The sequence below is a fragment of the Oncorhynchus nerka genome, linkage group LG13 (assembly GCF_034236695.1).
Source record: "Oncorhynchus nerka isolate Pitt River linkage group LG13, Oner_Uvic_2.0, whole genome shotgun sequence".
In the NCBI taxonomy this organism is placed as follows: Eukaryota; Metazoa; Chordata; class Actinopteri; order Salmoniformes; family Salmonidae; genus Oncorhynchus; species Oncorhynchus nerka.
The window spans coordinates 62,234,757-62,251,415 of NC_088408.1; the positions used below are offsets into that span (position 1 = coordinate 62,234,757).

General features: G+C 41.0%; 1 protein-coding gene across 1 annotated transcript in view; it reads left to right on the forward strand.

Moving 5' to 3' along the window:
- The first annotated feature begins 289 nt into the window (after positions 1 to 289).
- si:dkey-96l17.6 (uncharacterized) overlaps positions 290 to 16,659 on the forward strand; it is a 37,039-nt gene continuing 20,669 nt past the window's right edge. The window contains exons 1-6 of the mRNA XM_029677607.2: positions 290 to 497; positions 2,438 to 2,530; positions 2,609 to 2,731; positions 15,806 to 15,898; positions 16,218 to 16,278; positions 16,353 to 16,504. Coding sequence (XP_029533467.2) covers positions 2,450 to 2,530; positions 2,609 to 2,731; positions 15,806 to 15,898; positions 16,218 to 16,278; positions 16,353 to 16,504 — 510 coding nt within the window. The 5' untranslated portion in view covers positions 290 to 497; positions 2,438 to 2,449. The remainder of the gene's footprint in view (positions 498 to 2,437; positions 2,531 to 2,608; positions 2,732 to 15,805; positions 15,899 to 16,217; positions 16,279 to 16,352; positions 16,505 to 16,659) is intronic.

The following is a 16,659-nucleotide window of genomic DNA, read 5'->3' on the forward strand; positions in this document are numbered from 1 at the left end:
AGTTTTGTTGTAAATAAGAATAGAATATGTTTCTAAACACTTATAAATATATGTAGATGCTACCACGGTTACAGATAATCCTGAATGGATCGTGAATAATGATGAGTGAGAAAAATATATATTGTTATTGTAATAGCAATGTAATGGTGAGAGGTTAGCATGTCTTGGGGGTATGATATTTGTGTGTAACTTTTTCACGACTCATTATTCACGATTCATTCAGGTTTATCCGTAATCATGGTAGCATCTACATTCATGTGGAAATGTTTAGAAACGTCTTCTATTCTTAGTTACAATAAAAGTGACTCCAAAATGTAACAATACATTATTTACCAATCATTTGAATTTTTGTTAGATTGTGTGTGTTATCCTTACCTCCCGTAGGCATCTCTGAATCTCTGCCCTCAAATGAGAGAGGGAAGCACCAGGAGTTGAAAGTAGAGGGGGCCATCAAGCTCTACATCCCCTACGAGTCAGCTGAACTCTACATTACGCAGGTACACATCCATAAGTCCTACAAGATCTGGGAAAAATTCCAATTTCAAAGAGTATTTTAGCATAGTATACCGTGTCTTTAGAAAGTATTTTATACATTTTGTTGTGTTCCAGCCTGAATTTAAATGGATTCAATTAAGAATTTGGTTCACTGGCCTACACACAATACCCCATAATGTCGAAGGGGAATTATATTTTTACAAATGAATGAAAACTTAAAAGATTACATTTCTTGAGTCAATAAGAATTCAACCCCTGCCTCTTGTTATGGCAAGCCTAAATAAGTTCAGGAGTAAAAATGTGCAATAATAGTGTTTAACATGATTTTTGAAGGACTACTTCATCTGTAATAACAATGTACCTCACACATACAATCAATTATCTGCAAGATCCCTCGGTAGAGCAGTGAATTTCAAACACAGATTCAACCACAAAGACCAGGGAGGTTTTCCAATGACTCGCAAAGAAGGGCACCTACTGGTAGATGGGTAAAAAAAGAAGCAACATTTTAATATCCCGTTGAGCACGGGGAAGTTATTAATGACATTTTGAATGGTGTAACAATACACCCAGTCACTACAAACTTAGGTACCGGAGGGGAAGGAAACTGCTCAGGGATTTCACCATGAGGCCAATGGTGACTTTAAAACAGTTACATAGTTTAATGGCTGTGATAAGAGAACTGAAGATTGCAGTTACTCCACAATACTAACCTAAATGACAGAGTGAAAAGCTGGAAGCTTGCACAGAAAAAAGAATATGGAAAATAAATAAATATATATATATTTGCAACAAGGTGTACTGAGTACCATCCTTCATATTTTCAAGCATGGAGGCTGCATCATGTTATGGGTATGCTTGTCATTGGTAAGGATTAAATAGTTTTTTTTATAAAAAGAAAGGAAAATCCTGGAGGAAAACCTGGTTCAGTCTTCTTTCCAACAGACACTCAGCAGGACAATAACCTAAAACACATGGCCAAATATACACTGGATTTGCTTACCAAGACGACATTGAATGTTCCTGAGTGGCCTAGTTACAGTTTTCACTTAAATCTACTTGACAATCTATGGCAAGACTTGAAAATGGCTGGCTAGCAAGGATCAACGACCAACCTGACAGAGCTTGAATCATTTTTTGAAGACTAATGTGCAAATATTCTACAATCGGTGTGAGCAAAATTCTTAGAGACTTACCCAGAAAGACTCACAGCTGTAATCGCTGCCAAAGGTGATTCTAACATGTATTGACTCAGGAGTGTGAATACTTATGTCAATTAGTTATTTCTGTATTTCATTTTCAATACATTTGCAAAAATGTATAAAAACATGTTTTTCATTATGGGGTATTGTGTGCAGATGGGTGAGAGAAAAAACTATATTTAAGCCATTTTGAATTCAGTCTGTAAGACAGCAAAACGTGGAATAAGTCAAGAGGTATGAATGCTTTCTGAAGTGACTGTACGTTTATAATTTCTGTGAAGTCACATAGTACTCAATATGAAATGTACAGAGAAGGAATGGGTTAAGATAGTCAGACGTGTGACTAAGGGACAAACCCGATGTTGATCGTTGTGAAAAGAAGCACACAGTGAGCTCATTGTTAGAGATAATGTTGTGTTTTCCTCTTTACTCACATGTCTGCCGCTCCTTCTGCCTGGAATAGGCTTTATTGTGTGTGTCTGTGTGTGTGTGTGCGCATGCCTGTGCGTGTGTGTCTGTGCAGGATCAGAAGACCAGAGGCCTTTGATTTTTCAGTCTTGATCTCTATTTAATTGTTAGGCTATCACGCTGCTGTGCATTCTGTGTGTGTATAGTATATGAGACATTAACCTCTGTCATGGCATGTTATCAGCTGACTGACTGATGATCTTTTTAAGCAGTCACTGTGAATTTATTGTGTCAATATTAAGACGCCATTGCATCATTTCCTGTGGCAACAGATAGCTGAGGACATGCAGACTATGAAAAGTAGACATCTGGAGATGGTGCAAGAGCTAGAGGAAAACTTTCAGATCGCATCACGAGAGAACCAGGTGATCTGTGTGTGCGTGCGTGTGTGTATTGATCAGGTGTCACTACAAGTTAAATTCAACACTTATCTGTGCTAGTAGGAGAGGACAATACAGAAGATCCGATCTCACTACCAGAACAAGCTGAATGCACTGAAGAGAATCTTAGACCTTTACCAAGAGAAGGTAGAAAAGAAGAACACACACTGGGAGGAGAGAATCACAGTGAGTTCCCTCTTACCGACCAACCATCACCACCCCTCATCGGGGGACAACTTTGTCACTATGCTATATTCTATTTAGTTCAGTAGACCTTTATTGTCCCCAGAGGCCTTGTTGAGTGTAACATAACAATAAGTAAAAACATTTTTTTAAACATACAAAACATGAAACCATACCGTATGATACATTGGGTTTGCCTCTTCATCAACAAGAAATGGTGTGTTGACTCTAGCGTAGTGGAAGTCTCGCCCTTCTTGGAATGCCTGATGGTCAAATGCTGACACTTATACCCCCCGAGAGAGTTGTCAGCTGTTATCGTGACTGCTGTATACATTACAACTCAGGAAAAGAAAAATAAGAAGCTGGAACTTAATGATAGAGGAATTTTAGATTCCTCTATGCTTTAATAGCCAAAACCAATTTCACACTCGTTTCTATTCATTAATGAGGTGTAAGTTCATTAATTATGCATGAAGTAGATCGAGACCAGTCTTAAAAGCCAGGTAAAGAGCATTTAATTCCAGAGAGTACTGAATGCTTACACACATTTCCACAGGTTATAAACTGAAAATGACGTCAGCGCTTTCCAAACGTTCCGTTTCACACACAGAGGGCCCCTCTAACTTTCAAGCCTCCGCGTTATCAGCACGAAGTCAAGGCCAGTCAGCATAAATCAACATTCCCGACCATTTGGAGATGGCCCGTTCCCACCACCTGGAGATTTGTACAACTGAATGAACTAAGGAACAGACCTATTATTGTTACTAACTCCTGACTACATTATATACAATTGTGAAAGGGAGCAAGAGGGATAACTCACATGTACCGTACATTATAGCATTTGGACTAGTCAGTTTCTGATTGGAATGTATACATAATTAGTCATTTCAACCATATTTTCCTCTATCAGTCCTCCCTTTGATCAAATATTATACATTCAAATCTACAAAGTAAAAATATTATTATAAATGTTTACCCGACTTTTCACCCATCATTAATCAAATCTAACCTTAACTCCAACTGTTTTTAAACCTACATCAGAATCATAACTCCTCTTTCAGGATTTTTTTTTCTTTTTACAATCTTTATTAAAAAACAGTTTAATCATTGAAACAAATTACAATCTAATTCCCCTTCATCTCAACACTATTCTCATCAAACATAAATTCCCCACAAATGACAGATCCGGATTCGTCCACTTCCTCTGTAGACATGCCTTCAGTCCTCCACGGGTCAGAACCTGGAATCGGTAGTGTCATTGATCTCTCCAGAGTCCTGGAAACAATAACTTTCATACATACACGCAATCAACCACGTACGTACAAGACTAACACAGTCACACCGGTTAAGGTGGCCCATAACACCACATTTTTCCATAAATACTGTCTACCCAATTTAGTTCAGAGAAGTATCCACCCCAGAGTTTCTGCCAACCCGTGAGCCAGGGTGGTCAAACCAGCTGAGGCTTCGGGCACTGATTCGTCCGGAGCTGTGCTACCTGGGATGTAAGACATGGTCCTGATTACCACGCCCACTTCCTCCTTTTATCCTATGCAATTCTATTCTGTCAGGTCTTCCAGCTGGTTGCTTCAGTCTGTTCTACAAAACCTTTAATAACACCTTTGGTATTCCTGCTAAAGCGCTGTTGATTACCATAACTATAATTACACACCTCGTGGAACCCCAATGTTATCAATATATACTCTGTCGTCAAAAGACCCAGATGGAGCATCTCTTCTCTCTCGTTTTGGCTAACTTCATGTCTTGGTGTTGTATGAGTGTAAAAGGCATTCCTAACCCGTCCAATCAGTCAAACTCATTCCCCCGCACAACCACCAGATGGCGACACTGGCCCATTTTATTTAATTGAAATCCCCAGAGTTCAACCAGCCTGTCAATTCAGACATGGTCTCGTCAGTGGTCATTTTCTCTGTACCAACTTGGTTCCTGGGGATATAAATAGTGACAACTGTCATTATCTGGCATTCCTGCTTTCATGAACAGCTTTACCATACATGCCATTCCCTTAGGGGAATTAATTCGTTCAGTGGAAAAGGGATAGTTGTTAACTGGGGTTTAGCGTTCGCACAGACATAACATTCTTCTTTAGCCACTGATCTGGCCGTATTGAATCCATTCCAACCATAAGTTGGACTCCCAAACCCAGTCTCCACTTCTATAACTTCTTTGAGGTCTTTGGTCTGAACTATTCGTACCTTTATACAATACTTCCTCTGTTCAGGAACACAGTCCAAAACGCCAACCCTTACTATACTCCACCTGGTCCCAAATTGAGTGTATGGGTTTACGTAGCCATCCCTTTCAGTGTGAGCTATGACCTGTCCACGATCAATATGGTGATTTACACAAATACTTCCCATAGAGTCCCATGGTTCTAGACTGCCAAGGGGTGAATGACCCCAATTGATCTACACAAAATTCTACTGAGAGATCCTTGCCCAATTCCACCCTCACTTCCTTACTATTTTGTTTCAGTGACCTTCTGAGAATCTTAGGTAACATCCCATTTCCCTCATCTAGCACATGAGTCAAATTATCCTCTTTGGCACTTTCCGGGGGATCATGGTGAATCAGGAATATGGCCCCCACAATAAAACAGCTCAGGACGGTCAGTGCGCACGTGAAGCCCCACCCTCTCCCCGAGAACATATCAACAGCCAGAGGCCAAGTCATCACCTCACTTCTATGAACGCTCACAGCTGGGGAAAGGTCGGGTATAGGGAATCTTCAGAAGGAGTTTGACCCCCGTTCCATATGGGTCACGGTTCCTCTCCTAATCCTGTGATCGTCCGATAGTGCTAGTGTGACTTACCCTCCTACAATGTGTGACATGTACCCAGGTAGCTCTTTCGGCTAATCTCACAGCGAAGGCAGTCACCAGTAGTACTTGGAATGGTCCCTCCCACCGAGGCTGCTTCCAGTTTTTTTTTTTTCTTTAGTGATTGGATCCAGATCCAGTCTCCTGGTTGAATCTCGTGTGCCACCTCCCTCTGTAGTTCTCCTGCTGGGCATAAAACTTTTGACCATACAGGTTTGGTTAACCTCTTAAGTCGACCCTCTACTTTTTTGAACATTCTGTTAAAAATCGCGCAACATTTCAGCGCCCTGCTACTCATGCCAGGAATATAGTATATGCATTTGCTTAGTCTGTGTGGATAGAAAACACTCAGACGTTTAAAAAACTGGTTAAATCACTGCTGTGGCTTTACCAGAACAGTATTTACATCGAAAAGCACAGGAAAAACTGATCACTGAAAATGGGAAAATATATCCATGCGCTACTTGATCCCATTGATAAAGGTGAACCACAATTAATTGACTGAGGTTGCAGTACCTACAGCTTCCACACGGTGTCTAGAGTCTTGTCATTTCCCTTCGAGTTTTTTCTTGGTCAAACACATGCAGGACACCGTATCTCCTCCGGTCTAGGACCGGATATTTTCGTTGAGTTTCTAGCCGGACATTTTTCCAGACGGACAGCTAATGATCTTTACATCGCCTCCTGATGAATTTTATCGCTTATTAACGTTTACTAATACCTAAAATTGCATTACAAACGTATTTCGAAGTGTTTTGTGAAAGTTTATCGTCGACTTTTTGAATTTAAAAAAATGACGTTACGTTTTGAAACGATGTTTTTTTCGTTTATCACACAGTCTACATATAACGATATCTAGGCTTTATATGGACCGATTTAATCTAAATAAAGACCCAAATAGTGTTTATGGGACATCTAGGAGTGCCAACAAAGAAGATGGTGAAAGGTAATGAATGTTTTCTATTTTATTGTGCGGTTTGTGTAACGCCGAAATGCTAATTATTTTGTTTACGTCCCCTGTGGGTCTTTTGGGGTGTTGCATGCTATCAGATAATAGCTTCTCATGCTTTCGCCGAAAAGCATTTTAAAAATCTGACTTGTTGCCTGGATTCACAACGAGTGTAGCTTTAATTCGATACCCTGCATGTGTATTTTAATGAACTTTTGAGTTTTAACTAATACTATTAGCATTTAGCGTAGCGCATTTGCATTTCCAGAGCTCTAGTTGGGACGCAAGCGTCCCGAGTAGAAGCAACAGGTTAATAAAACAGTTTCTTATTCGTCAAACCAATTAACAAAAATGTGTTTTTATTAGTTAATTATCCCGTAGGTCACATCCTATTCTAGAACACTATTTACCCATCCGCCTTTTGTTACCTGGCTCTGCCCAGGTAACAACCTTGCCTTATTCTTATACAATGACTTAGATAAGATTTAGTGAATTATCCTTATGTCTGAAATTCCATTTAGGAGTGTCCCTTTCATTTTCCACATGTCCAACTCTCCCCTTCCAAAACTCTCCTCTCTTCTCTCCAACCTTCAAGGTCTCTGCAGTGCGGGGGAGGGCCCCTCTGCCTGCCTTTTCTCATGTTTTCCAAATTTGAACTACATGGGAACTACAAACCCATGGACCCTCTTTTAGAAAAAAAATTGTGTCTATGAGCGGCTTTTCTCCAAATTCCTTAATCAATCTATCTTAATCCTAACAATAATCCTAACTCCTCATAGATGTCCTATATTCCTGTTAAATATAATACTATTTAAAAACTTATAATCTAATAAATGCTAACCATATTAAAAATCCTTCCTACACTAACAAGCCCTCTCCTTGGGGACCCTCAGTATTCTATCTGACAATAACATGGATTTAATGTGTTGCCAAGTGTGGAATAAAACTTTAGTCCTGTAAAACAGAGTAAAGCAGAACAAAGCATTCTTATAACCCATCTGGTCCTCTCAGCTATTCTTATCCAGCACCAGGTGGGCACCATGCCACCCTTCACGACAGGGAGAACAAACATACATGGGTCATCCTCAGTCAGTCTTATCCTCCCCTCAAAGCATGCTTCACCTCAGCCTCTCCAACTGGAGCATCAAGCAAAGGCATCATGCCTGAAGCCTTCACCACATCTGTAACAGACTTCTTAAAACACGGTATGATGCAAGCAGCACATCACATCAATAACAAATAATACAAGAATTAGGGTCAGAAATCCAGTAACCACCATACCAGTATACTTACCAAACCAGTCTCCCAACCAGGTGGACAGTCAGACTCCTCTACCCCCGCCATGGTCCTCATCTCAGCAGATAGTGCATCAAGCCCATTTAAGGCCCTTAGATATACTACCATCTGGACTGGTGTTATAAGGGATATACGTACAACATTGTTCACTGAACATTTTGCAGACTCCCCCCTGACTAGCAAGAAGCATATTCTAAGCAAGTCCATTCTGTATAAGACAGCCACAAATTGTCCCTACCATCAAAACCAGTCTCCGTGCCTAATTGATCAATAGCTGAATAGTCTAACATTAATTACCTGAATGGGATTTTTAGCATAGTGGTGACAGGTTCGGTCCAGGGGTGATAGAGGAGTGTGTCTGGCCCCGGTCCGTCTGAGACCTCCGGTTTTGGCAGTACCTTAATAGAAAACACACCCACCGTGTCTGTCCCGGTCCTTTGTAGTCCGGGGGTGTAAGTGCCTGCATCAGAGAGCTTAATAGTTTTGATGGTTAGTAGGATTTCATCACCTTTACAAAGTTCAACAGTACTCCCAGGTTTCCCCCATATCATGGAAAACCTATCCACCTTTGTGGGATTCCCTATGCCATAAGGATATCCTCTTCTCCAGTCCCAGAACTGTCCCAAGTTGGTTATCATGTAATCCCCATACGGACACCCTCCCCCATTACACAGGTAATGTCCCCCGTCTTTTGACACTCCTGTACACGGGTGTTAAAATCAAACAAAAATACCTCAATTTCTTCCCTGCCCTGTTGGCTCAAAATATGTTATCTTCCCCTATTTATTCTCAATGATGAATATGACTTTCTCTCTGTTACAATACAAACTTCCTAATAGCCCATTCAAAAAAACCTCACAGCTAATGTTATAAGACAGAATCCTGAACCACTTTCTCATTTGCGGTTCAAACAGTAATTCTAAACCCTCAACCAAAACTGCTTCATTTCTAATGAATTTACCTTAACACTAGTAACTCAATATGACCCCATTCATTATACAAATGACTCTCTCCTGGGGCTGATCAGACCTCAGAAGCCAGTCATGATAAGGTCAAAAGGTCATACCATATTAGACATAAAGATCCCTTTTATCCTTACAATAGAAATAGTCACCTGTATAATTCAAACCCATAAAAAAACATCTCATAAGGTTCCATATGTGAGCGTGCCTCTTTAAAATCTCCTTGCACTAAAACAAATCGTTCTAACAGTTGTTTTATATATATATATAATGTGCAGACCTTTTTCAATTTGGTCGTTTAAAGCTGCTCTCTTCCCCAAAATTATAATCCCAGGAGGCCTCTAAAAGTGACACCACATCCCTAACTATCATTCACTAATGCTACCTCGAATCAGAAACTCAATAAGTGAACTATAACTAAAACCTAATGATAATTCCCCTTTGACTCAAATCAATAATCATAAGTTTTAAACATCGTCTACGGATATGTTTACTCAAATGACCATGCTACCTTTAGATACAATTCACCCGATAACATTATTATCCAATGCATTACTTTTTCTCTCTGCCGCAATGTCGTACATTTCACAGTGTAAGGAATCCGTAATTTAATCCCCGATATTTAATAAATATGCATTTGCATTCCCTCATGGCTCTTTTAATTTACTTACTTATGGGTAACTTTCATCCGTTCCGGAACAAAGAGTTCTACCTAAACCCGCCAGAACACACTGTTCAACTAAGTTAAATCAAACCCAAAAATTGACTATAACCAATAAACAAATAAACAAAACACTTTTATCTCAACTTCTGAAAGGTTACTCGAAGCCTCGATACACACACTAATAGCCATACAGTTTGCTCCGTTATTCCCAGTCTTCTGGTGACAAAAGTGTCGCGCTAGTGACGTCATCATCAAGCGCTCAATCTGCCAATTCGTAGCGACTTCAAATGAATTGTAAATAATTCATGTTCGATTAACCAAACCTAATTTTTCACATCTGTTCAAATCCTGAATTATAATTTACCACCCCAACCAACATCTCTAAATTCGCCAATTTTATAAAAGCTTTTCGATGGGCATAAATCATAATTGTCTCTTTGTTATCATTTAGAATCCATTTTGCTCTAAATACCTGTCTCGTCTTTGACTTAGTATTTTAATTACAACTCTATTCCCAATACGTTATTCACTTGTCTAATTACAACTCAGACCAGCATTAGCGAGTGCTCGCCTTAAAAATGCCTTGTCTCTGGGAACAGGGAAATCCCCTTAACCCAAACATTTACTCCTACAACGACACCCAATAATTCTTATGATCCCTTCACGTCATTCGTTTTAAATCTCTTGATGTTTCATGTAACTTATTTTTCTCTCTTTGAATTGTCGTCCCACAATATTTTTTCCCACTGTCATACACTCAAACCACTGTGATTAACGTGCACTGTCCCTTTAAGATAAGACTTTTCATTTGTTCCCCGCAACGAGAACGGAAATCAGATCATTTTATAATACGTTACTTTTTGTTCAAATTCACTGGTGTTACCTTAACCAAAGATCAATAATCAGAAAAACAATCACAACTTCTTACGATTAAACTATTCTTACCTAATTTATAGTCCAAAGCGTTGCACTATATAGCCCCATATATATAGACACAAATCTGCCCGCCTTTGTAAAATATATATTCCCTATTCAGATTGAGTTCCCCCCATTTAACTTTAGGTAACTCTCTCTCTTCTATGATACATCTATTTAATTAAGACTCCTATCTCAATACATTATTCCACCAGATCATTTTGGGCGAAATAGCGTTTTACATCGAAACTGTTTCGCCGTTATTTTTAATGACTTCTTTTATCAATTCTATCTAGAACACATAATATCCGTTCAGTTATATCTTTTGCAAACACCGGCGACCGTATTTTTCAGGCAAAACATGCAAATAGGTCAATTACGATCTAAAATCAATTTTAGTTAAACCCTCGGCCGGGAACCGAACCATGGATTCCCGTTGGCGAGACTGGTGCTCTCGCCACTATACTACCAGCGCTCTGAATTTGACCGAGACTCTCCGCAAATATACCCATTTTTACAGTTATCTGTTACTCCGACATCTAGACAACAGAAAATAACCCAAATTTAAACGCCCATATCTCTTTTATTGGAATCCTCATCTACTAAAGTCTGACATTAAGTCTCACCCGTATACAATACATTACTGTTCCTTTAAAAATAATCAGTATGTATTTTCCATCTCGGTCGGGTGCGTTTCTCATGATTTAAGTTTAGCTCTTTTATGGAAATCTTACCAATAGCTTTGACTTTTGAAACAAACATTAGGTCTAACCTTACAACCATAAGCCCAGGGTTTGTAAAGCCCTAGTATTTTCCGGTTGTGTCAGAGGGCTTTTAAAGAACGCTAATAATCGTTATCTCACGCCACTATTTGTTAAACTTCCCTCTCGCCTGGAACTGTCATGTCTAAAGAATGGCTTTTATCTAATTTCTTTAGATTTAAGTTTCCCTCTCCTCCTCATTTGGATATTTTCCGTAGTATTAGTTGAATCGGGACGGTGATCAATACTGCCACTATTCACATGACCAATCCAGTTATCTTGCGCTTGCCGTCTCTCTACGCCCAGTATTTGTACAAAATCACCATCCTCCCAGTACCTATTTAATATCCCTTCTTAATCTCGGGCTGGTGTGCCACTCATGACTAAGTTTTAGTTTATTTTCGGTAGTGCACATTACCACAGGTTATTTTCGAACCTGCTTCAGTGTATATCGGTTATACAAAACCCAGTGTATGATGGTCATACATACCCTGTGGGAATAGCAAGGCCCCCATTATTGATGATTTCTGAAAATTTCAGAACATCAATTAAAGAGCTCAAATCCCCCCAGAATCGAGAATAAAGGCTACTTTACCTGCTGCCGGCTTGGAAAACATTGTTCGTTTGAATCTAGTCACCCTCTCTGTCCTCTGTGATAATACGCAGGCCTGTTTCAATTTTAACCTCAATTCAGAGGTCAGGTCTTTAGTAAAACGAGTCAAAACTCGTCCGTGGACGATTTTCCAGCGTACTACCTACAGGCACAGAGAGAGATTTTTTAGATCCGGCTCTTCGAAGGACCAAATTGATAGAGGAATTTTAGATTCCTCTATGCTTTAATAGCCAAAACCAATTTCACACTCGTTTCTATTCATTAATGAGGTGTAAGTTCATTAATTATGCATGAAGTAGATCGAGACCAGTCTTAAAAGCCAGGTAAAGAGCATTTAATTCCAGAGAGTACTGAATGCTTACACACATTTCCACAGGTTATAAACTGAAAATGATGTCAGCGCTTTCCAAACGTTCCGTTTCACACACAGAGGGCCCCTCTAACTTTCAAGCCTCCGCGTTATCAGCACGAAGTCAAGGCCAGTCAGCATAAATCAACATTCCCGACCATTTGGAGATGGCCCGTTCCCACCACCTGGAGATTTGTACAACTGAATGAACTAAGGAACAGACCTATTATTGTTACTAACTCCTGACTACATTATATACAATTGTGAAAGGGAGCAAGAGGGATAACTCACATGTACCGTACATTATAGCATTTGGACTAGTCAGTTTCTGATTGGAATGTATACATAATTAGTCATTTCAACCATATTTTCCTCTATCACTTAACAAACTGTACGAGGCTATAAACAAACAGGAAAACTTGCACCCGGAGGCTGCTTTCCTTGTTGCCTTGCTAGTGATGATGGTAATATGTTCCGAGACTCCGCCGATAACATCAATGAGCTAACCACCTCCGCCGGCTTCCTTATGAAATGCATCGGCGACGTTGTCCCCACAGTGAAGGTTCACTGCTTCTCCAATCAAAAGCCCTGGATTAACACCGAAGTTGGCGCTAAGCTAAAGGACAGGGCTACCGCACACAGTGCTATCGCAGGTAACCCTTAGGCTACGGCTGAAGACAGGAACAAGTACAAGAAGTCCCGCAAAAGGACAATATAGGAATTAGGTGGAATCATATTACACAGGCTCTGACGCCTGCCACATGTGGCAGGGGCTGTTGTCCATTACGCGTTACAAAGAAAGACCCGGCCGTGATCTGCCCAACAATGCCTCTCTACCAGACCATCTCAATGTATTATATGCAAAACTTCGAACACCGCGAGGGCCCCCACTGACCCAGAGGACTGGTTGATCTCGTGCCGACGCGAGTAAGGTCTTTAATCAGATCAACACTCTCAAGGCCGCGGGGCCTAACGTTATTCCAGTGCTCGTTCTCAGACCATGCGCAGAACAGCTGGCAGGCAAATTCATGGTCATTTTCAACCTCTCCTTGTCCCAGTATGTAATCCCCACGTCTTAAGCTGACCACCATCATTCCTGTTCCAAAGAACTCTAAGGCTTCATGCCACCCTGGAGCACTCGCATCTGTAATCATGAAGTGCTTTGAAAGGCCAGTTATGGCACATGTTAACTCCATCTTCCCAGACACCCTACATTAGACCCACTCCAATTTGCATACCTCCCCAACAGATCCATAGACAACGTAATCTCAATTGCACTCCACTCTTGCCTCGCCCACCTAGATAAGAAGAATATCTATGTGAGAATGCTGTTCATTGACTACAGCTTAGCGTTCAACACCATTGTTCCCTCCAAGCTTTTCACCTAGCTTTGGACCCTGGGATTGAACACTTCCCTCTCCAACTCGATCCACGACCCCAGGAGGTGAGGGTAGGCAACATCACCTCTGCTACTCTGCCACTCAACACAGGGGCCTCACAGGGGTGTGTTCTTAGCCCCTCCTGTACTCCCTGTTCACCCACAACTTTGTGGCCCCACACGACTCCAACACCATCTTCAAGTTTGCTGACGACATGACTGTGGTAGGCCTGATCACCAGTGGTGATAAGACAGCCTACAGGGAGGAGGTCAGTGACCTGGCAGTGTGGTGCCAGGACAACAACCTCTCCCTCAACGTCAGTAAGACCAAGGAGAGCTTCAAATTGCTTGTTGTCCAAATCACTAAGGACTTGAAATGGTCCACGCACACAGTTGTGAAGAAGGCGCGACAGCCCATCACTGGGCCCGAACTCCCTGCCACCCAGGACCTTTATATCAGGTGGTGTGAAAGGAAGGCCCAGAAAATCATTAAAGACTCCAACCACCCAAGCCATAGAGTTTTCTCTCTGCTTCCGCATGGCAAGCGGTACTGGTGCATCAAGTCTGACACCAACAGGCTCCTGAACAGATTCTATCCCCAAGCCAATCAGACTGATATATAGCTAACAAAATGGCTACACAGACTATCTGCGTTGACCATTTAATTTGTGAATGTGATATTACCATATTACACTCAGTGGCGGTCGGTGAGGGAGGATTTTTTTTTCTTCATGATCATGGCCTTATTTCTATCACAGCATAACACCGAACAAAAACAACAAAATACCAAATGAAACGTGATGCTAAATAATAGTGCTAACAGGCAACTATCCATAGTCATGATCCCACAAAGCACAAAAGGGGAAATGGCTGCCTAATTATGATCCCCAATCAGAGACAACGATAAACAGCTGCCTGTGATTGGGAATCATACCAGGCCAACATAGATATATAATTTCCTAGATGACCCACCCTAGTCACACCCCGACCTAACCAGCATAGAGAATAACAGGCTCTCTATGGTCAGGGCGTGACAATATTGGATGACTGTCATTCACATTCCATTCACCCAGTTCAATGTAACAGTGATAGGTTTAGGCTACTACACTACAGGTCAAAAGTTTTAGAACGCCTACTCATTCAAGGGTTTTTCTTTATTTTTACACTTTTCAAAACTATGAAGTAACACACATGGAATCATGTAGTAACCAAAAAAGTGTTGGACAAATGAAAATATCATTTATATTTGAGATGTTTCAAAGTAGCCACCCATTGCCTTGATGACAGCTTTGCACTCTCTTGGCATTCTCTCAACCAGCTTCATGAAGTAGTCACCTGGAATGCATCTCAATAAACAGGTGTGCCTTCTTAAAAGTTAATTTGTGGAATTTATTTTCTTCTTAATGTGTTTGAGCCAATCAGTTATGTTGTGACAAGGTAGGGAGGTATACAGAGGATAGCCTTACTTGGTAAAAGACAAAGTCCATATTATGGCAAGAACAGCTCAAATAAGCAAAGAGAAACGACAGTCCATCATTTCTTGAAGACGTGAAGGTCAGTCAATAAGGAAAATGTCAAGAACTTTGAAGGTTTCTTCAAGTACAGTCGCAAAATCCAGTTCTGGATCCTTGCTTGACAACCATTTTCAAGTCGTGGCATAGATTTTCAAGTCGATATAAGTCAAAGCTGTAACTCGGCCACCCAGGAACATTCACAGTCTTCTTGGTAAGCAACTCCAGTGTACTGTAGATTTGGCCTTGTGTTTAAGGTTATTGTCCTGTGTCTGACGATGGATCAACAACATTGTAGTTACTCCACAATACTAACCTAATTGACAGAGTGAAAAGAAGGAAGCCTGTACAATATACAAAATGTGGGAAGAGCCCAAATTAAATGCACAGCCTGTTCATGTTGCAAATACGAAAAGGTAGTGCAACTAGGCAGAGTTGTTATGCATAATACAAGTAAAATAGATATCAAGAGAGCAGCAAAAGGTTAACCCAACGTAGCATTCACTCCATTTTTGGCCTTGGGGTTACATGACCCTTGTGCCCAAGAAGTACTCTGTACCGATGCCCCGAAGAGGGCAAGAGTTCAAATTCATACGTACAGTGGGTCAGATACATTTCCTTATCAAATATGGAGTAAATGTAAACGTTATGACATGATCCTCGTACAGTACAGAAAGGTGATCCTAGAGCAGTACCATGAACCTACACATCATAGTCAGAGGTTTTCCTCATCTCAGTTGTCTCACTAACCATCCCATGTATTCATTTGACATAAGTTCAAATCACAATGTCCATCGGGGTCGCAATTTCTGTCTCATATGTTTGTCCTCTTCCATTCAGAGTGTGAGCCGGCAGAATGAGAGGCTGCAGGGAGAGCAGATCGCGGAGAGGAGGAGGAGTAGAGAGGAGGCCCTGCACTGGCAGAGAGAGAAGGTCTGACCATACAGAGGCTAAAAGAGGTTCTGATTCTCTGCTTTGTTTGTGAGTCTCGTAGTGTGAGCCATGGTCACCCTCTTATGGCCACAGCGGCAACAGAGGCTCTGCTACAGCAGCATTAGCTATGCTACTTATTGTACAGTAATACACTGTTTCTGAACTGACATTGAATTGCATAGTGAAGACACATGACTTTTGTGACATGAAACAACATGAGAGGGCAGGGATTTTTCCTCTCTCGAAATGATAGTGGAGCTCAGACTGATGATACTTGTCTCTGCTTAGATAACCTCAACATGGTTCTTCTTCCCAACAGAATAAAATGATGGAGCTTTTCTCCACCAGACTAGACCTCCTCCACAGCCACCAGGCATCCAGTGAGTTGGTGTGCTTATGTTTGTGTACATGTGTGTGTTTCTGACTGTTATAAATGGTGTACAATGGTGAATAGCACTACAGGAGCTGCAGATGGCCAGGCAGGAGGTGGGGAAAGTCCAGGAGATTCTCAGGACATCCCCACAGGAGAAGGGGCATCAGGACGCCCCTCCTACTGATGCTGGTGACATATTAGAGAATGACAACGGTCCCGTCCAGCAAACTGAGGTGGGTGTAGGTGTGTTTTTGCCCCAAATCACTGAGACTGGGTCAGACTGCTTTCATTGCCATAATTGCTAAGGTAAAGATTGGGGGTTAGAGTAATCTTATCCTCGTTCTGTAATTAATGGCATTTTCAGCCATGAACATTGGTCAGTGTTGTG